The 21,890-nt window shown below is 38.7% G+C and overlaps 1 protein-coding gene across 1 annotated transcript in view; it reads right to left on the bottom strand.

The window, feature by feature from the left end:
* Nucleotides 1–962: 962 nt before the first annotated feature.
* The window catches only part of LOC139130301 (transient receptor potential cation channel subfamily M member 2-like), a 97,332-nt gene continuing 76,404 nt past the window's right edge, over nucleotides 963–21,890 (bottom strand). Inside the window, exons 15-24 of the mRNA XM_070696055.1 lie at nucleotides 10,348–10,579; nucleotides 5,983–6,192; nucleotides 5,521–5,664; nucleotides 4,898–5,152; nucleotides 4,145–4,328; nucleotides 3,766–3,919; nucleotides 3,208–3,359; nucleotides 2,808–2,846; nucleotides 2,233–2,344; nucleotides 963–1,226 (exon numbers count right to left, since the gene is read on the bottom strand). Of these exons, the coding sequence (XP_070552156.1) occupies nucleotides 1,040–1,226; nucleotides 2,233–2,344; nucleotides 2,808–2,846; nucleotides 3,208–3,359; nucleotides 3,766–3,919; nucleotides 4,145–4,328; nucleotides 4,898–5,152; nucleotides 5,521–5,664; nucleotides 5,983–6,192; nucleotides 10,348–10,579 (1,669 nt within the window). The 3' untranslated portion in view covers nucleotides 963–1,039. The remainder of the gene's footprint in view (nucleotides 1,227–2,232; nucleotides 2,345–2,807; nucleotides 2,847–3,207; nucleotides 3,360–3,765; nucleotides 3,920–4,144; nucleotides 4,329–4,897; nucleotides 5,153–5,520; nucleotides 5,665–5,982; nucleotides 6,193–10,347; nucleotides 10,580–21,890) is intronic.

Below are 21,890 nucleotides of genomic sequence, written 5' to 3' on the forward strand. Positions count from 1 at the left end.
AGGTTACCCATTTTTTTTTTATAATTTGTACACTTGCAAGGAGAGAATTTATACGTAGACTTGAATTGCTGGGGCAGAGAATAAGCACCCCTGGAACCTGTTTGACAGAGAATTAGAACCCCAACACTTGGTGAGGCAGAGAATTGGTACCCTGGAAACTTAATTAGTGGGACAGGGATTTCGTGTCCGACACTTGCTGGAGAAGAGAATTAGTACCCCTGAAACTTACAGGGGCAGAGAAATAGTACCCCTACAACTGCTGGAGCAAAGAATTAGTACCCCTGGAACTTACAGGGGCAGAGAATTAGTACCACTGGAACTGTTGAAGCAGAGAATTAGTGCCCGACACTTGCTGGAGCAGGGAATTAGTACCCCTGGAACTTGCTTGAGCAGAAAATTAGTACCCCTACACTTGCTGGGCAGAGAATTAGTACCCCTGGTAAAGCTGGAGCAGAGAATTAGTACCCCTGGAACTTGCTGGAGCAGAAAACTAGTACCCCTGGTAAAGCTGGAGCAGAGAATTAGTACCCCTGACAAGTTTAGAGAAATTTCTCCTAGCAAATCAATGCAATGTTGGTAGTCTGAATAGCATTTGATTTTTCTACCAGAGAAACTACAACTTTAGCATGAAATACTTTCTTTTTCAAGCAAACATCATTTTCTTGACCTTTTTCATTGGAAATAACAAATGATTGCCAACCAAGCATATAGTTCACAATTTTGCAAGAGAGAAAAATCAAGATCTTACTATGCAGCTGATGTTAACAAATCTACACTGTAAATATTTTTGTATCAAAAACGCCGATTAATGTGGAGTTGGCTGCACAGTTCAAACTTTTGCACTGAAAAAAACAAGAAAATGAGTGGTTTTCCTTTGATTTTCATTTATTTTGCTTCAAAATTTGTGAAAATCAGCAAATCTCATTTTTCAAAAATATTTCTCATAGTGTTAGTCTCAATCGTACTTTGTGCTGATAGGGAAGCATTGAGTAGATTGGCAATTTATAATATTACAACAACTTGCATGCGCCATCTTCGATTACTTCAGCTTCATTATTTTCAAAATCTCTCCTACATTCTTTTCCATATTATCCATCGTCTTTTCCACTTTGAGAAATCGTTCTTCCATCGTCTTTTCCACTTTGAGAAGTCCTTCTTCAACCTTTTCAAGACGAGCTTGGCTGCCGCTTTTACATTCTCCAATTTCATTTATTACTTTATCAACTCTGGTGTTGAAAAACGGAAATGAGACACGTGAAAATAGAATAATACCGAAAGTGCTTCCAAGAATGATAAACACTAAGTATCAAACATTTCTCTCATGTTTTGGTGATACCCTGCTTGGGTTGAATAATTTTGAAGCTTTGAACTTTTGACGGTCTCACTAACTTGTCTTGGTTGAAACTGAGAGGAAATTATCTTATTCTATCTAATATTAGGTCACAGAACGTGCAGAATGTTGACCATTATCAGATTAAGCACAGTAATTTCAGAACAATATGGCATAGAAAAAACTGAATCAGCACACGGCAAGTAAATAAAATGTGACTCCCTGATGAACCAGATATGCCACTGATTTTAAACAACATATAATTATACATAGACTATTAAACGACTTCGAATGGCCGAATAAACCGAAAATAAATAAATAGCCACGATATTAACTGATCGAGAGAGCTTCAGAGTTTCAACATCTGAGAATGAGGCCTAGGTCATATCTAGGAACCCTTATATTTGACATTTATAACCTGAAATATGTTTAAGGGAATAGGTTCTAACCAAAAAATTGATAGAATCGGTTCGAATATACGCAATATGAAAATTTAAGAAATCATAGAAATTTAAAGATATCAGGCAAGTGATTTCATATGTGAAGAGGTTTTGACTTGAATTGTACAAACTGGTCACAGATTGTATTTAATGTCAATGACATTGACCATCCTCAATTGAACTAGTTCTTGCGAGAAGACGGCCAGTAAATAGGAAGTATTTTGGTGAAAGCACAGATACAAAGTAGATCAGAAAGATGTTAAGAGATTGCGTTTGTGGGTTATCAAGCGCATTTTATTTACACAATCCGTTATTTAAAGGATAGTGGTTGGATTTAGTTAGAGGCGTTGTACGGATGGTTGATTTAATCGTTGGCAGATGTGTGGATGGATAGGGTACGTGGATAAAAACCATGAGAGAGACTGTGACTAGATTGAAGTGGAAGTTTAGACGCGAAAGTACCTTTTCTCAGTAGCGTCTATATGTTGTTTGTTTTTCTTGATGAAATAATTCTGTAAGTGTTTCTTCTCAAACAGGTTCAACGCTTCATCGTCACGCTTTTCCAACTCAACACCTATGCAACATGCAAGCACATATGAAGCTCAATATTAACGAAACTCACTCTGCTTATAATTGTGCATATTAAAGTATGTTGTGAGATCCACTAGTACATTGCAGAGCATTTTGTCAGAGTATCTGTAGTCTTGCACGACATGAGTACGAAATTTGCAATTATCGGCCTTGGTCTGGAACCATTAAATGAAAACAATTAGAATCAACAGAAATGTGTGAAATGTATATCACACAGAAAAAATAAGAACAGTTAATTCTTTGGGTTTTATAGTTATCGATGGCTTAGATTAGTGTTTTGTTAACTACCGATACAAGTACTTAGTATTGCAAGGTCCCTACATTGGTCAATGTCAGCTTGGGAAACCTTTCATTAAAATAGATACTATATTATATAAAATCAAAGCGGTGATTGACACATAGATAGACAAATACTTTACCGGATATCGTTACATTATAAAACTTACGTAGAGAAGACGATTCCTTGACTTTCTTACAAGACACACCTGTTACCGGAAAAGACCACATTCAGAGTTCAAAATTATATTATTTTCGAAAAGTTGACTGGTACATCGGTGCTTCCATGTACTACAAATTTTACACTACATAGGCGTATGAAAGTTGTTCTGGCGATCACATTACATATCTTTCATATCGAAAGTAAAACTGTGTCACAGTCGGGTGAACTTTGACCTTAGAAAGTAATTTACGTTTCATGGCAGATAGAAGCGACACCACGAGAAAAACTTCCAAACATATTGCATAATAGAACAGTGTATGTTGCTTTCTGATTTCCTATATAAGTTTAATATTCAGGATGAACGGCAAAATTTGTACAAAATACTAACTAAAGATCATATTACTTACACTTCTTTAGGTGAATAATGAAACGATACATATGATTGAAGATGATGAGTGGTGGCGCCAGTGTTGGTCTGTCGTGATATTCACTAATCAATCCAAAACGATAAAACTTCCAATATAATTCTGCGTTGTCTTGCACGCTTTGGAATGTGTAGCTGGTAGAAAAGAGACAGAAAGAATTCATTTATTTTTCGCAAATGACTTGCAAAAATCTATAACTTCCAAATGTCTGCTTTAATTCTTAAACAGTTCCCAAATGATAACAATAATTGTCTTTTTTAATTTTCCTATCGTATGGCGGAAAGCAAAGAGGTTCTATTTTACGTACAGTAGCTCTATCAAATTATCCGTCAAAATCTCGAATTCGCTGAATGCTAAAACCAAGTATGTTTGACGGGTGTGCTTCAAACAATTGCCATTATTGGTATCGCCTGTCGATCACCCAAAATTTCAGATAAATATTAATCAACGACATTATCAGAATACGAATATCTCTCCTTTACTTAATGGACGATCATTTGTCTTTGGCATTCCAATGGCACCCTTTGCGATGTACGTTACCTGAACATGGCAATGAGTAAATTGACGAGTAAGATATTGGAAATCAGCATGTAGATTGCAGTTAGAGTTGGCGCCACCCATTGCTGCTCGTCAACTACAGGGCACCCAGTCAAAAGTCTATGATCTTGAAACGAAGTTGTATTTCCAACCAGTTCTTTAATAGCAGAGAAGAATAGGGCACATCAAACCTTTTGTATGGACATTGTTGGGAGCACTGAGGCGAGCGATAATTAATCTGTGCAGCATCTTTATTATTAAAACAGTTTTAGGTAAATATGTTTCGCCTAGAGAAAGTTAAAACGGGCAAAAATAAAATAACATAATGTACAAAACTAAGAAAAATCAATAAACGTAATTTTGGAAACATTAAATAAAGTACCTTGTGTATCTTCATCTTCTTCCAAAAGCAGTTCGCCGTAAAGCCGCCAGTAAGGTTTGTATACAGACCGAAAAATCAAGTTAGAAGAGAGGTCTCCGTTGGGATTCAAGATAGCATCGTTAGCAATGCCAAAACTGGTAATGAATATCACCAGTATATATAAGAATAAACCGAGATCTTTCATCTGCAATGGAAAAGAAATTATTTCATATAAATTTATTTCATTATTTTTATAATCACGTATTGTGTGCAAAAAAAGATAGATATACGTGCATAAGTTACCAATTTTCTCTGAACACCTTTACTTTACGACACATACAACAGTGTTCTTCATTAACATAATAGTAATTTCCGACACTGTCGTCCCCGAGGCTGTCTTTCGCACAGTAAAGCGATATATTCATTGCTTTGATAAAGTTTGTGTGCGATGTGTGATAACAAGTATGTGATTGCGTGTGAAACGTCCATGTTTTCCAGAGCATAAAATGTGGTTCAGCCATTAAGCGTCTCAAAACAAAACACAGTTTTTTGATTTTAGCGCTATATATGCCTGAACATTAATAATTGATTGGTGGATGAACTCTACAGAGTGTGAAGGAGTTGCGAAGTACAAAAATATTGAATCACTCTGTTTAAGAGTGAGGATTCGGTGAGCAGTTTTAACTGTGATGTCTTTCGTAGGTGAGTTGGTGCCGTACGTTGCAACTTCGAATCCGATGGAAGACTTAATTACTCATAGAAAAAGTCGCTTACCATTCTACTAATCATGATTATCTTTGGTCCGATTCCTTCGAAAACAAAACCCAAGGGCAGCAAACGAACAGAGAACAAGATGAAGGTTAGGCTGTACATCACTCTTGCAACGGCAAATTCACACGGGGAAAGGAGAAAGCGTAGCGCAACGGACAATGCAAACAGCGCATACATGGCAAAGTCAAATCGGTTCCACACATCATTAGACCAACTGATTGCTTTTTGTTTTAACGATTTCGGTTTACGGACGAGCAGCTGTGGAAGAAAAATAGAGCAGTGTGCGCGTTATAAGATCGTACTTTAACCAAAATCCATAGCAATGGTGAATTCTCTTATTGACTATATAATTGTTTGGCACAACTTTATTCATAGCAAAGAAGGTAAAAGTATTGCACGATAACTTTGTTCTGGAGTGATTTCAGATGCTTTACTTAATCAAGGGCTAAAGAGCTTTTTACTGGATTCTCTTATCAAATAATGTTCAATTTATATTAAGGAACTTTATTATTGAATCACATTTCAATCTAAATATAAACGTCGACCCTCAACGTACTTTAACACTAAGCCGTAGAGAGAAAGTATAATATGTAAATAGCATGCGGAAAATACATATGTACACCTACCTGTCTGATTTCTTCAACAACCAAAGTACAGACCCATAAAATAACAATCAATTCGATTATACTCGGGGCGTCTGCTTCTTCACTTGGCCTCAAATCGGCCAATAGAAAGATGGCATACAATACCAACAATATGAGGTATGAGACCTGAATCACACATAGAGCCTCACGGGTAAATATGACGTAATTTTCAGGAATTTCATCTTATCATTAGAACAACAAAGATTTCTTTGCATTGCGATTAGTGTATTGAATGTTTTTACAACCGATGTAAGACGAGAATGTTGTAACATATTCATCAGTGACTACTTTGCAAATTTGTTTAGTGCAGGGTGTTTTCAAAACAGTGTTTTGCATTTTAACGTATCTCTGGGAAACGAATTAGTAAATGCAATCTTTTTAAAACAAATATGAGTATTTAATGAAATGATGTTCAATTCTACATCAATCATAACATGTTCTTACCAAGTTATATACAAATTTGGTAATTGGTGCAGTATAGTAGTATCTTATTGCCTCCGGGAAGGGTACGTCTTTACTCTCAAAATTTAATCGCCTTTCTTGAAATGTGGTACTAGGATAGTTTGAGTTGTTTGCAGAACGTTCCGTTCTGGGTGGTCCTTTAACACGAAACGACATACATCGACAAATAGGCAGAAAAATTCCAAGGAAAAACTGTATGAAAGAGAAAAAAATATAAATACCAGATTCTCAAACAAAATCTTCATCTAATTGTAAAGTCATATTCAGTCATGAGGGGATTGGCCGGCACAAACCATGTATCTAGGCTAATCCCCTGAACGCGGAATATTTCCGCGTTACCGAAGTAATGGCTTACGCATAGACAGTAGAGAAAGAGGATGGGAAACTACCGATTATCAGCTGGGCGATACGCGCTGCTCGACATCTGGGAGTTCGCAGTGAAAAAACATCATTGAACTTATTTGCAGCATAAAGTTGTCTTTCCGATTGAAGTCTGATTGCCTTATCCTAAAGATTGATTTATTCCTAGACGTGACAAAGAAACATTGCTTTCCTTCAGAATGGCATTAATTCTCTGCTACGACAGGACACACTGAATGTAAGGCATGCAAGCATGTTTTGCGAGATTGTACGACTGTTGGATGGTAATTGCATTGTTTTATCAATGGGTATACAAATCCAATGTAATTTATTCCAGCACAGTTCGTTCAAAGGAAATACCGCAGTTTCCCATCCTGTTTCTCGACTGTCTATGGCTTACGACTCCCTATAGAGTAAATAAACTACCGATAAAGTAGAACAAAAGATCACAATATTTGTGAATATGACATCACCCGTGATATTTGTAGAGCAATCACCGATTGACAGTCAGTTCACACCTCAAGTGAGGTATCTTTTCATATGGAAATGATTTCTAATCAACAGCGTTTGTGTCGGGGAATTTTGGCATGGTAACTCTCGCATTTTGATGCTCTAATTCGACACCTTCGCATTTACCATGAAGAAAGGAAGTCTTTAACAATTTAGGAGCATTTGGTGGAACAATGAAAGGCTAACATCGAAATGGACACGTAGACTACTTTTCAGAGACCAAGGACGCAAGGACTTGTAATTTGATTTGTATGATAAATCGTTTTTGTTTTCATTATTTAATTCTATTTTCAATCATGACTACGTCGCTTTCCACTTGGCACATTCTTTAGAGTTAAATTCACTTTCGTCTCGAAACTTAAATTATTTGTCGCTTTTACGTTGAATTTCAAATTGTTTTGATTTCAGAAATGAACTAATTGTCGTTTGGATCTTCATTTTTTTTAACACTTAAGTCGTTGCATTTTTTATTTTTATTGACGATTTGCATTTTACGTTTCAGTTGAAATGTTTTATTGAACTTAAGAATAACTCGTATTTGACATGTTCTCCCGTTTGTTTTCTTTCTGTTTCGATTGTGTTTCTTTAATCCTCGATCAAAATTCACTTCTATGCCCTCTCTTCAAACTTGTAACTTACTTATCCACGTAACTTTTGTACTTGCTTGGGCCTATGGAATTGTTTATGTAAAAAAAACGTTCTTTGATAGAGATTTTGGAATGGAGACTGGTCTATGTTCTCACCTTGTTGACCTCTATTGTGCATGCTTCAGGCGTCTTTGTAATACGTTATGCGCTAGTTATTTCAACAGGTTTTGCGCTATACATGTAAATGTTGGTGATGATAGAGATTTTTGACAGAATGACTTAGCAAACTCGTGTATTTTGCTTTGAGAACTACTCTCAGATAACAGAGAGTCAACTCCCTAAAACTGACATGCGCATTAGCGGAATGGTTATACGATGACGTCAAGCAGAGAAAAATTCCATTGGATTATATATTTTCCACATGAACAGTCTTCTTCTTTTTCTTTAGATGTGGATGTATCAAACTGATTGTCATAAATTGCATGACTTTTGTCGCTATTTTGTATTTTATTTACGCGGATTACTTTCATTTAATGAGTAAAGCGGCCGTCACCCAGGAGATGTGCGAATGTTTAAATGTATACTTCCATTCATAAATCCGATCAAATTGAACTTTGGATACATCGAAAGGTATCTTCCCTATCAGACGTACGGATTCGTTCCCGTGAATGTGTCAGTCAATTCAATGTCTCGCGCTGGACCGACGCCAAGGCAAGTCGGCCATCGGGAGACATAGCTTTCAACGCCCAAGCGACGGATAGCCATAGTATTTTGAGTTATTCAGAATATTTACATATATATTACGCAGACACGCGGTCGAAATGCTAGTTCTCGTTGTAAGAGTGCCATGGCTTTTAAAAATATCACAAGTTCACCCAACTCTGGCGTGCAGTGTTTTTGATGTATGATCGAAATTTGACTAGGACAACAAAACAGGATTGACGAATTAACACCGATGGAGAGCATTGTGACTACAAGCATTACACGAGGTACAATTTGTATGTCATCGAACGGAAGGTTTTGGGCTCACCAAGGTCGTAAATTTGATCCATCCACATCAAAAGAAAAATAGGAAGACTGTTCATGTGATAAATGTGATAAATGTATAATCCGATAAGAATTTTTCTCCGTTTGTAAATTATATATATATATATATATATATATATATATATATATATATATATATATATATATATATATATATATATATATATTAAACATCTATTACCTAGTCATGAGGGCTATAGCGCCCGTCTATTGCCCCGAGGGGCCATGCGTTACCAGAAACACATCGCTATTTCCCGAGGCGGTTGGCCGAGGAGTATGATGTGTTTCTGGTAACGCATGGCCACGAGGCGTATTTATAACAGGAGAGTTACCCCTCAGACATTTAGTCCCCGGACATTGGCACCTACCATTTACTCCCCGCTATTTACCACCGGACATTCTACCACTTGGACACACCACACAAGACATTTACTAGCCGGACAATTACCCCCTTCTTTAAAAATTAATTTTAAAGGAAGTCATTTACTATCTTTATTTTCAAACAGTTTCAACTTTGTTTTGACATAGCATAGACACTGTCTAAGATTCAAACAGCCTTATGTAGTGTATTCATATGTTGGTGATAAAGGTATTAGTAACTATCTAACACACAATCTACCCGTAAAATATGAAACTGAAGATGTGTGTAACTTTCGATGCAACCCGGTTTTTGAGTAAAAAAGACAAAAATGGAAAAGAGACAAATATTATTGGTGGCCTAGTGTTAGGGTCAATGTAAGGTTTAGGGTAAACAGTAAAATGATTCGTAAAGAGATAATATTTTAGTCCATTAACACCATGTACTTGTTATTTAGATGTCATTCATAAGCGTAATTTCAAGACTCTCCTTATTGAAAGCACTATTTTTTTCTGTATTGGAAGGGTCACCAGTTTTCAGTAACCGTTGATGCGTGATTTAGTTTAACGTTTACTGGTGATTAATCCGTAGAATTGTAATCATTTTTTTTACTTTGACTGTTTTTAATCTGCAGAAATTTTCATCGTTTTTAACCATGTACATTTTTACCTAATTTGATTTTTTTATACTTAATGTTTTTTGTCTTGCTTTGCTGGTATCTTTATCGATTTAAATGTGTAAAGCGCACTGAGAATTATATGTAGTGCGTTTGTAAATAGTTAAATATTATTACTATATTATTATTATTATTATCATTATTAATTTATTTTATTCATTTATTATATAATACATGGTTAGAAATTCAGTGTCAAGTTCAAGATAAACATTCAACTGACAGCTGCAGACAAGTCCGCTTGGCGTACTGGTAAGAGAAAGAGGCTTTAGAATCGGGCGTCCGGGTTCGCTTCCCTTTCGGGATAGGGTAAAATCCTCTCTCTCTCTCTCTCTCTCTCTCTCTCTCTCTCTCTCTCTCTCTCTCTCTCTCTCTGAGTTATTACGGACACCTATAAGTGACGAACATTAAGGCTTTTACGAAGGGCGTCCGTAATACAGACATGTATCATCACACACACACACACACATATATATGTATATATATATATATATATATATATATATATATATATATATATATATATATATATATATATATATATATATATATATATATATATATATATATATATATATATATATATATATATACAGTTTGTTGCACCCCATATAAAAGTGGTCCGTCGCCAAGATGTTGTGTAATTCAAAGCGAGATTTAGTGGGCCTCTTTGGTTGCCGTACTACTTACTTTTTCAATGCTTTATTACAAGTGCTCAGTGAAGCAGCAAATCAAGGAAAACGTTTTGTTTTCCCGGATTAAAACGCTTAAAAACTTAAATTTTTGGCTACATTGAATGAAAGAATACTTACAGTCAACTTCTGCTTCAATGAATATATCATCAAGTTACCCATCCAGACGTCATTAAGTTTTCTCTGGCAGCAATCACATTTCATAAAATTCATGAGTTTTGCCGAATATGCAATGGACAAGCATGTTGTACTACCCCATTCAGGCAGAGTGCGCACCAATATCAACTCCGACATCTTTGTGTCAGCCTTATAACAACTCTCTAATAAGCTGATTGCCAAATCTTGAAACATTCTGATAAAAATAAGCAAAATATCAAAGATTTGCAGTGAAAGCAATGAACAAATATTTGCCGTTTTGATTGAATTTTGTCATGAACTATTTTTTACGTATTGTGCAAAACAAAATCTGTTTTAGAGAATGTGTCGTCACATATCCTGGACGCACATCACGTTCTAGTCACCCGCCATTGTTGCAAAGCTGCAGACGACACTACGGTCACGTGACCGGGCACTTTTACAAATTTGGTCAGAACTATTTCGCTAGCTTTCAAAAAATACCCTCTGACGTCACTTTTGTCGATTTTGTGGGGACGAGGCTATCTATTTTCTCGTCACGTGACGTGTTCTGTTGAATCGCGACACGGAATGAGCATGTGGCGTGTTATAATTATACATAATCCCATTGTATATTTCTGTTTTACGTCATCGTATACGAGTGTTTTTCGTGGAGCCGTACAACTTCGAGCCAAAGGCGATAAGTTTTGCGGCTCCGCGAAAAACACGAGCTCGAAGTTGTACTGCTCCGCGAAAAACACTCGTATACGATGACGTCAAACAGAGAAAAATACCATGGGATTATATATTTATCACATGAACAATCTTCTTATTTTTCTTTTGACGTAGATGGATCAAAATTATCGTAACAAATTGCATGAATTTTGTCGCAATTTGTGTTTTCCTTACGCGGATTACTTTCGTTTAAAGAGTAAAGCGGTCCGTCGCCAAGGAGATACTTTCACTCATAAATCCCATCAAGCTAAAATTTGATACATGGAATGGTATCTCCACCAACCAAACATACTAATTCGGTCACGTGAACGTGTCAATCATTGTCTCGTGCTGTCCCGATGCCAAAGCAAGTCAGCCATCGGTGGACATAACTTTCACCGTGCTAGCGACAGATAGCTATAGTTCAGAGTTATTTACAGCGAGCGCGACTGGAAACTGGACACCTAATTAGTAAAGTACTCAGCTATATTGCGAGACATATTGCTATTTCCCTTTGTAATTCGCCAGTGACTTTGTCGACTTGTCTGCGATATCGTTTTATGTTTCAGTCAGCTGCAGACACTTTGAGATGTTGCAATAAAGCTTATCTGGGTTTGAGTAATTCAGTATAGGGGTGGCTGCTTGTTGCTTGGTGGGATTCAAAACGAGTGAAGATAATAATATCCGTGATAAAATCATACACTACTCCATAGACAGTGGAGTGAAACTTCACTGATAAATAAAAATATTTCTTTAAACTACACTTTTGGTCTCATTTACTGCTCATCGAATTTTGATAAAATGTGCATGATGTTCGCTGCAAGTTTGTGAATGAGTGGTATCTTCCATAGAGGACGGCCAATGAGTGGGTACACGACTTCTTGGCGGCAAAACTTCCATGTAGTTAGCTGAGCGGTTTCACCCTCGCAAAGTGAAGTTTCAAATGAACACAGTTAACATTATGTACAAATTTCAAATACTTTACCGCGGCAGAACCCGTCAGGTGTACGCCAAAGAACAACTCAAACAATATTCCCAATTGACGTCTTTCATCACTCAAAACATACCATCGCTCAAGAATGAAGCTTTTCAGTTACAATACGTCAACGATGAGATGACTGTCATCACTCTCAGTGATAATGAATATGATCTTCAAGATATGCACCGATGCGCTGCACCACTTCATAATGCGGACTTCGTTCGATTAAAACTTATGGTCAGCGAAGGGTGTTCACCAGCCATGGCTTTACAAGGCCGAAAAAGAGATCGGGATGAATCTAGTAATGACAACAGTGCAGGCGGAGATGGCGAAAGACGGATACGGGCAAGACAACAACTGCAACTTGACCATGAGTCAGAGACCGTCAAGTCTAAAAGCAAACGATGGAAAGGTAAGCAAGAGGAAGAGATGTGTAAGGAAATAGAATTTCTCAAAAGTGAAAAAGTGACAGTGATAGCACAGAAGCAAGAAATGGACAGAGTAGTTACCGAACCCAAACCCGTGGGAACTAATCTAAGAAGTACTTGCAACATTTGTAACCGCCGCGGACACAAGGCTACCGGCAATAGGAACAGCGAGGGCTGTCCACTCGGTGAGCCTTGCAGAGGTTACATTTTCTGCGGAAGATCGGATAAGCACAAACATGACTACATGGCACGCCTAAAATAACTAAAGGAGCGGGAAAGCCAACTAACAAAAGTAATAACATCGAAAGAAAACGAACTAAAGCAGTTGCATGACTTTCAAAGTCGATCTACCAGTGTTTTCACAACAACCATCACCCCACGGCTCCTCCTGCCTTCCCTGATAAATACAATCGTCGAACAACGACAGGCAAAACTGAGATTCAACGTGACCTGAGCATTCTGAGGAAAGCCTTCAATAACCAAGTAAAGAACCTTCCCGCACTGTCTAACGCCGAAAATGATCGTACAATATTTTCCAGGGCCATCAAAGAACAGTTGCGCTCCATGAACAGTGAATACAGCGGATGCTCGATATAGGAAAAGGAAAGATGTACAAAAATATACGATATTCTTATCTATGGTAAGTAAACATACTCATTTTGAGTTGAATTCAACAATAAATTGTACTTCATGAATGTAGTGAGCAGTGCGACATAAAGTCGTTCATAATATGTGTAAATTTATTATTTGCTTGTTTATTGATTATTTTAATCTCCTTTTATTTCATTTCGTTTTTCACAAAGCGTCTCCAGTGCAAACAATGAAAAGTAATCAAACTTCGGACCTCTCCGATACGGAGTGCGCGAGCTCAAGTGGACATCGCAAGCAAGAAAGGATTCGGAAATGCCGTAAGGTGATTGGGCGTTGTACAGATCGTGAAGCAGAGAACGTCGAATCTTCGCAGTCGGAAGATGATGACATTGCACCACGTCAGCTGAAGAGTATCGCTCGCGCAAATCGCCGGGAAAGTTACCGCGACATGTTTATTATCCTCCGCCAATTTATCCTTTCCATTTCCAGCCCTCGTTAACTCCAGATCCAGGTTACACACGCGCACCGGCACAACTTTTGCCTGACCATGTATATGCCTAACAGTTTCGCCATCCATTTTTATCCTCCCAACACGTATCTTCAACTCAAGGCCCAAATTTCCCATATTATGGAATGGGATTATCTCTGTCGTACCAAGTCGCTACATTCCAAGATACAGGAAACGGAACGAGCGGGCAGTTTACACCTGTAGACTGTCTGTCTCGACCGCACAACACATCGTCATCAGTGATGCTTTCGGAAACGCGCGAAAATATGCCAACTCATGAGATTGACGCCTGATTACGTCAAATATCTGGTAGTACAGATATTCAAGCTGAGGCACCACCACCTCAACAAGTCACGGCCGCAGCAGCAATTTCTACCGACGCCAGCTGCCACCAGCCATCCCCGATAGCAACAGATCGTCATGCTGAACAACACATGTCAAATATGGATGCACTGTTCGAAGCTGCTTTGCTATTACAAACTGGGACGTCGAAGAAGAACGCGACAGACACATGACTCTCATTGATGTTTGCATTTACCGGTACATGATCTCGCGGACTTGTCAAGCATAAACTATAACAGTTATATTTTGGCATTCTGGAACTGCTGAAAAAGTGCATAAAAATACGTTCATTTTCTCATGTGATTCAGCTACTTCCGGTACATAACTTGTCAGCGAGTGTGCACAACAGACGACTACTTTTGCTGTTCTACCGGTAAATTCGTCGTATTTTTGCTGTTTGATACAAAGCTAATTTACATCGTAAATAATTTCCATCTGAGCTTTTCATCATAATAAGCGTACCCAAACGTTTCACATTGCATTGCTGTTAAACTTATTATGTTTCCAAAAAACTGTTCTATTTGTTATTAAAAAAAACCCAAAAAACGTTGTATTGAGTTTATTCATGAAGATTATATTTACCTTACAACAAACGTTTCCTTTCAGATGTGCCATGTCATAGGATGACATTTTTCCTTTGTCATTAAAATACTGCATTTTGCAAGAATATTCAATTGATTTGTTGTAATTACTGAATGTGAAAATCAGTGGATGTACGAGTGTAACGAAATACAGGTGCACAACTAAGTCTCACTTTTGTCAACAACGTTTATTCTATATCGTGTTACAGAGTATAACGGTAGTTTAATACAAGTCTCAGTATTGCCGAGGGGAACGCGTCAAAACATGGCTTAGGAACATCAGTGTCATGCCGGATTTGCATTTTAAACTCGAGAAACAACAACACAATCCAAACCTATAGGTTTAAAGAAAACTTTGAGCATGAGAGAAACTCTGACAACGTTGACATGTATTAGTCGAGCTGAATTCACGTCCGCAGATCAGCTGCATTCCGCTCAGTTGTTTACGGGACCATCAGAATGTCACAAAGTCCAAAGATAGCTAGGTGATTTGTATACAATGCAGGATTCGGGGCACAATTTTTTTTTCGCCGAGGTCTCCGCTACGTATCGATCGGTATCGGGGGTAGCGGAAACCAAATAATCTTGAAATAAATAGATTTCTAGCCGTAATGATGTATTAGTACGCTGGTACAAGTTTTAACGATTGTATTACATAATAGAAAAGCCGGACTTTTTTCTCTATCTTACACTTGACATTATGGAAAGCCGGAACTTTTTTATAAATGAGTACCTACTTTCAAATTGTCTATAAACCTGTAAAATTAAATGTGCAGCATTTGTAATCAAATAAATTGGTGTCGGTTACGACGCATAAATTAAAGGGATGCTTTTGGTTGACCGGAGATTCAAATTAGTACAAGTAAGAAATCTAAAATCGTTTTTATTTATTTTTCCTAAACGATCGCAACTTTGCCCAAAATTTTTAAAATAATATAATTACATTTACAGATTTATTGAGCATTATGAGGTAGCGGACATTTTCCCCATCCAGAATATGCTCGAAATCGGTAGCCCATAGAACACAAGGTAGCGGAGGGTAGCGACGGGTAGCCGACAAGTTTCAGACTTTATTTTATCTAAAAGATTGTTTGGAGGAGTCAAAATCGGTAGCCCATAGGAGACAAGGTAGCGGAGGGTAGCGGACATTTTTTCCCATCCAGAATATGCTCAAAATCGGTAGCCCATAGCAGACAAGGTAGCGGAGGGTAGCGGAAATTTTTCCCCATCCAGAATATGCTCAAAATCGGTAGCCCATAGAACACAAGGTAGCGGAGGGTAGCGACGGGTAGCCGACAAGTTTCAGACTTTATTTTATCTAAAAGATTGTTTGGAGGAGTCAAAATCGGTAGCCCATAGGAGACAAGGTAGCGGAGGGTAGCGGACATTTTTTCCCATCCAGAATATGCTCAAAATCGGTAGCCCATAGAACACAAGGTAGCGGAGGGTAGCGGACATTTTTTCCCATCCAGAATATGCTCAAAATCGGTAGCCCATAGAACACAAGGTAGCGGAGGGTAGCGACGGGTAGCCGACAAGTTTCAGACTTTATTTTATCTAAAAGATTGTTTGGAGGAGTCAAAATCGGTAGCCCATAGGAGACAAGGTAGCGGAGGGTAGCGGACATTTTTCCCATCCAGAATATGCTCAAAATCGGTAGCCCATAGAACACAAGGTAGCGGAGGGTAGCGGACATTTTTTCCCATCCAGAATATGCTCAAAATCGGTAGCCCATAGAACACAAGGTAGCGGAGGGTAGCGACGGGTAGCCGACAAGTTTCAGACTTTATTTTATCTAAAAGATTGTTTGGAGGAGTCAAAATCGGTAGCCCATAGGAGACAAGGTAGCGGAGGGTAGCGGACATTTTTTCCCATTCAGAATATGCTCAAAATCGGTAGCCCATAGAACACAAGGTAGCGGAGGGTAGCGGACATTTTTTCCCCATCCAGAATATGCTCAAAATCGGTAGCCCATAGAACACAAGGTAGCGGAGGGTAGCGACGGGTAGCCGACAAGTTTCAGACTTTATTTTATCTAAAAGATTGTTTGGAGGAGTCAAAATCGGTAGCCCATAGGAGACAAGGTAGCGGAGGGTAGCGGACATTTTTTCCCATCCAGAATATGCTCAAAATCGGTAGCCCATAGAACACAAGGTAGCGGAGGGTAGCGGACATTTTTTCCCATCCAGAATATGCTCAAAATCGGTAGCCCATAGAACACAAGGTAGCGGAGGGTAGCGACGGGTAGCCGACAAGTTTCAGACTTTATTTTATCTAAAAGATTGTTTGGAGGAGTCAAAATCGGTAGCCCATAGGAGACAAGGTAGCGGAGGGTAGCGGACATTTTTTCTCATCCAGAATATGCTCAAAATCGGTAGCCCATAGAACACAAGGTAGCGGAGGGTAGCGACGGGTAGCCGACAAGTTTCAGACTTTATTTTATCTAAAAGATTGTTTGGAGGAGTCAAAATCGGTAGCCCATAGGAGACAAGGTAGCGGAGGGTAGCGGACATTTTTCCCATCCAGAATATGCTCAAAATCGGTAGCCCATAGCAGACAAGGTAGCGGAGGGTAGCGGAAATTTTTCCCCATCCAGAATATGCTCAAAATCGGTAGCCCATAGAACACAAGGTAGCGGAGGGTAGCGACGGGTAGCCGACAAGTTTCAGACTTTATTTTATCTAAAAGATTGTTTGGAGGAGTCAAAATCGGTAGCCCATAGGAGACAAGGTAGCGGAGGGTAGCGGACATTTTTTCCCATCCAGAATATGCTCAAAATCGGTAGCCCATAGCAGACAAGGTAGCGGAGGGTAGCGGACATTTTTTCCCAACCAGAATATGCTCAAAATCGGTAGCCTATAGAACACAAGGTAGCGGAGGGTAGCGACGGGTAGCCGACGTGTTTCAGACTTTATTTCTCTAAAAGATTGTTTGGAGGACTCAAAATCGGTAGCCCATAGGAGACAAGGTAGCGGAGGGTAGCGGACATTTTTTCTCATCCAGAATATGCTCAAAATCGGTAGCCCATAGAACACAAGGTAGCGGAGGGTAGCGGACATTTTTTCCCATTCAGAATATGCTCAAAATCGGTAGCCCATAGAACACAAGGTAGCGGAGGGTAGCGGATATTTTTCCCCATCCAGAATATGCTCAAAATCGGTAGCCCATAGAACACAAGGTAGCGGAGGGTAGCGACGGGTAGCCGACAAGTTTCAGACTTTATTTTATCTAAAAGATTGTTTGGAGGAGTCAAAATCGGTAGCCCATATATAGGAGACAAGGTAGCGGAGGGTAGCGGACATTTTTTCCCATCCAGAATATGCTCAAAATCGATAGCCCACAAGACACAAGGTAGTGGAGGGTAGCCGACGTGTAGCCGACATTTTGTCCGTGCAAATTTTGTGTGAAACAGTAGCCCTAAGAATCCAAGGTAGTCTAGGATAGAGTAAGGTAGAGCGCATTTGGCCAACATATTTTCCATCATGAATGTGACTGTAAGCGGTATCCTTTACAACACATGGTGCGGGCGGGGAGCCGACATTAGTTCCTACATAGCTTAAGACTTATCACAAATGGTAACCCATAATAGACACAACACTTTACATTCCGTTCATTGCGACGGCATGCCGACTCCTATAGAATTTATTACGCATGTATTACATTTCAGAGCTGTTTTAAATAAAAGTGTGACACCAGTTTTGAATTGTCCTTCCTGCGGCAACGTAAACTTACAGAATTTTTCTTTACAGTGTCCACTTTGTGGCTAAAGATTGAAAAGATAAGCTAAATGTGAATGGGTGGTTTGTATTGTCATTTATTAATTTTTTTTAAAAAAACAATATAGCAGGTCGTATATTTATCTAAGCAATAATGTACCCCTCCCAGCTTATAATGGACGAAAGCAAAATTTGCACAACAAGGCGGAGCCGAGTACATGATGGAGCGCAAAGTTTGCTTGATGAGTCAATTGTGGGAGGACGGGGATATATTAATGCTGTTTTTTTATAGTTTTTGAGATGTCACTGACTTTGAAGATGTACAAAACATCTTTGATAGCAATGATGGATGATTGAATACATTATCAGTATATATCTGAGGGTATGAGGTCACAAAATTCACAAAGCTATAATAATATTACACCTCAACTACAGTACTGATCTCGTGATTGGATGCAACTCCGCAATGTGACATTCCAAAAAACTGTGATATAACGTGGTTTGAATTGCATTGCCCTCTTGCAGGCAAGCCGTCCGAACGCCATTGGTAGCGCACATACGCACAGTACAAATACTGTATTTTGTGATGATTTCAAATTTTCGGTGCAATAAAGTTAACAACACATGCCCTCAGGCTGGTGCTCTTGACCAAAATATTGATTATACTCTTGGTAGTAACAACAGTGATCCGGAGCGATCCATGCAAGAGATCTACGCCTATTCCCGGTCATCCATATATAGAGCATTTCTTTGGTCGTGTCAAACTATGTAGGTATATGTACAGTGAACAACCAAATTATGAGATTTTATGTTGTACAACGTATTGGCGTACAAGACTGGCATATATCAATGAAACTCAAAATGAATGTTGTATTTTATGATTCGGCCACGAAAATATCTGTCAGGGTGAAACCTTTAATTGAGTTTATTATAATTATGAACGTTCACTGTGCGCAATGCACCACGGAACCTTATAAGAATTTTCAGGCCGATCTGGGACTAGTATACCTAAGGGAGCCGTCATTATTTACGGCCTGGGGATCGTAAGCATGTGAGGGAGTAACTCAAAAATTGAAAACTTCAAGGGGGTTTGCTCAAAATGTGGAGAGGAAGAAGGGGGTTACTCAATTTTTTAAGCAAAATAAATTGAAACACCTCTCAAATTGCACCATGGTTGCACCCATCAATTTCTCAAAATTTTCGATGCGAGAGGGGGACACCCCTCCCGTACTCTTCCCTTAGGGCGTTCTAACAGTTTTACTAGTTAAAAACAAATTAAAACACCTTTGAGGCTTTCAGATTGCACCAGGCTGCACCATTAAACAAATCAATTTCTCAAAATTTTCCACGCAAGATCGTGAATATCCCCTCTGACACTTCCCCCTCAGCCTCGCACATGTTATTCCCCTTTTACTTTCAAACTCTGCCCAGCCATATATCCTAGTGAAAACCCAGTCATGATACTCATCCAAATTAAACAGTACTATGTGGTTAGATACTGGTTATAGCGCGAGCTTTAATATCTATATTTTGTTGTCACTTTGAATTTCATTTAGTTTGTTTCACCTCAAAGTTTTACATTAGATAACCGATAATAATAAAGCAGGGTACATCAGGATTAGAAAGGTCTTTACTATCGCTGTATTTTTGTAAATTTTACAAGTACGTGTATTGGTATTTAGCTCTTCTAAGAGGGGTCAGTCAAAATTTCTGGGTTAGAGAGGGGGGTTACTCAAATTCATCATGGTTTGCAAGGGTCATCGAAATTTCGGAGTTTCCGATGAAATTACTCCAACCCACCCCACCCCACCCCCGCCAGACCGTAAATAATGACGGCTACCTAACAGTCGAATGGTCGAGTTACACGAGGCACCTCGGTAGGCAACGCGACGAGCAACGCGGTAGGCAATTCGAGTTGCCCGTGGAGTTGCCTCGTTTGTATAATATCGTCGCGTCGTCCGATGAGGTCAGGCGACGCCGCGTTGAAAACCGACACGTTGGTTTTTCAGGCGACAATTCCAAGTCAATTATCATCATCATCATCCTCATCATCATCATCATCGTCATCATCTTCATCATTATTTTATTGCATTATTTAATATTCAAGAAATGTAATACAATTCAAATTCCGCAGAATACATTGACAATAAGAAGCTACGAATATAGTCTTGTGCTAGTCGAGCCTAGCCTGTTAACCTATATGTACATTGTATTGAAACATGTATTGATGTATATACATGTAATTTTGTGAAGAGAAGATGGTAACTGTGACAGTAAAAAATCCCACAAAGTTAGATGATTACAGCTAGAATTCGTTTTACCTCCGTACTTAAGCACATTAACATAGAACAAGACATTCTCATAAAAGATGGCTTTTGTGAACTTACACCTAGAAGTTTGATTTTTAACAAAATTCAACAATATGTTCTATATTTTTGCACCTGTGTAAGATATTGAAGATTGACCTGCAGATGTATACATGTGCGGCATACTCATTTAATAGTGTGCTAAAATTGCGTAATGGCTGTATGCATGCGTAATTCACTTCCGCACTCGATGGATGGAATAAAAACTGACTACAAAATACGATGAGCCGTTCAATAAATCTACACTACCAATTCGGATTGTACGATGTACATGTAACATTATTTTAATGTAAACAAGTTCGACGAACAACTTGAACAACTGGGCTGTGTTTCAAACATGCTGAAACGTAACAGCGAAGGGTATACATGCGGCCGTCAAAACACATCGGGCAACCCAAAGGTTAGAGGTATTGCAGCTAATTCAGGCACTAGCAGTGTTCGAAATTTAAACATTTATATTTATACATCAAAACGTAACTATGGATATTCAGTCTTGCACTGCTCTTGGTAGCCTGGGTGTGGTTGTGTATGGAATTTTTTTGGTAACCGGTGCATTATCATCACGGCTCACGGCTTCACTTTGGCGCTGATCCCCTGTTGTTGTATCGGCGACAAGAGGACAATACGTCGTGGATTCCGACATGGGTTCAATTTCACTGCGCTTCTCCGTGTTCTTCATGTTTGGTTGCCCAGAAGTGTCTTTCGATTGATCCTCTGAATCATTTTTTCACGGACTCTTTGATCAAATTTGGGGACAGCGAGATGCGATCATCATGAACGGTTGGCATTTAATTTGTTGCAACATTTCTGTCAGTCACTCACTTTGCGTCATAAGTTTCAGAAACTATCGCTCGCCTGAAAATTATCAACGTATACGTAGTTCATAGACACAGTTGATATGAGAACGTGCCTTTTAACTACGATGCCAATGTTTCAGACAATGCCCAGAGAATCCGAAATTTTCCACACAAATGAGTGATTGACAGAAACGTTGCAACAAAGTTAATGACAAGCGGGCACTAATATCCTCTGGTTCTCACAATATAGTCCAGTCAATCTAAGCCAAAAAAGGGGTCAACCTAGGACTAATTGCAACAGAAATTATTTCTTCACCATGCATTTTGGAAAGGTCCTAGAAATAACATACTAAAAGTATAATAAAATCTAAGGGGTGCAACAGTGCCTAATTTGCATAAATGTAAAGGGGGCTCATGGGTATAAAATTGTCGCTGATAGATGGTTTTTACTTATAATATGTGGCTAAACATGATTTTGATACAGGTTTTTTGGCTTATTTGCCTCGTTTTTGGTCTAGGCAATGTTG

This window comes from Ptychodera flava, chromosome 3 (genome assembly GCF_041260155.1).
Source record: "Ptychodera flava strain L36383 chromosome 3, AS_Pfla_20210202, whole genome shotgun sequence".
Taxonomy (NCBI): Eukaryota; Metazoa; Hemichordata; class Enteropneusta; family Ptychoderidae; genus Ptychodera; species Ptychodera flava.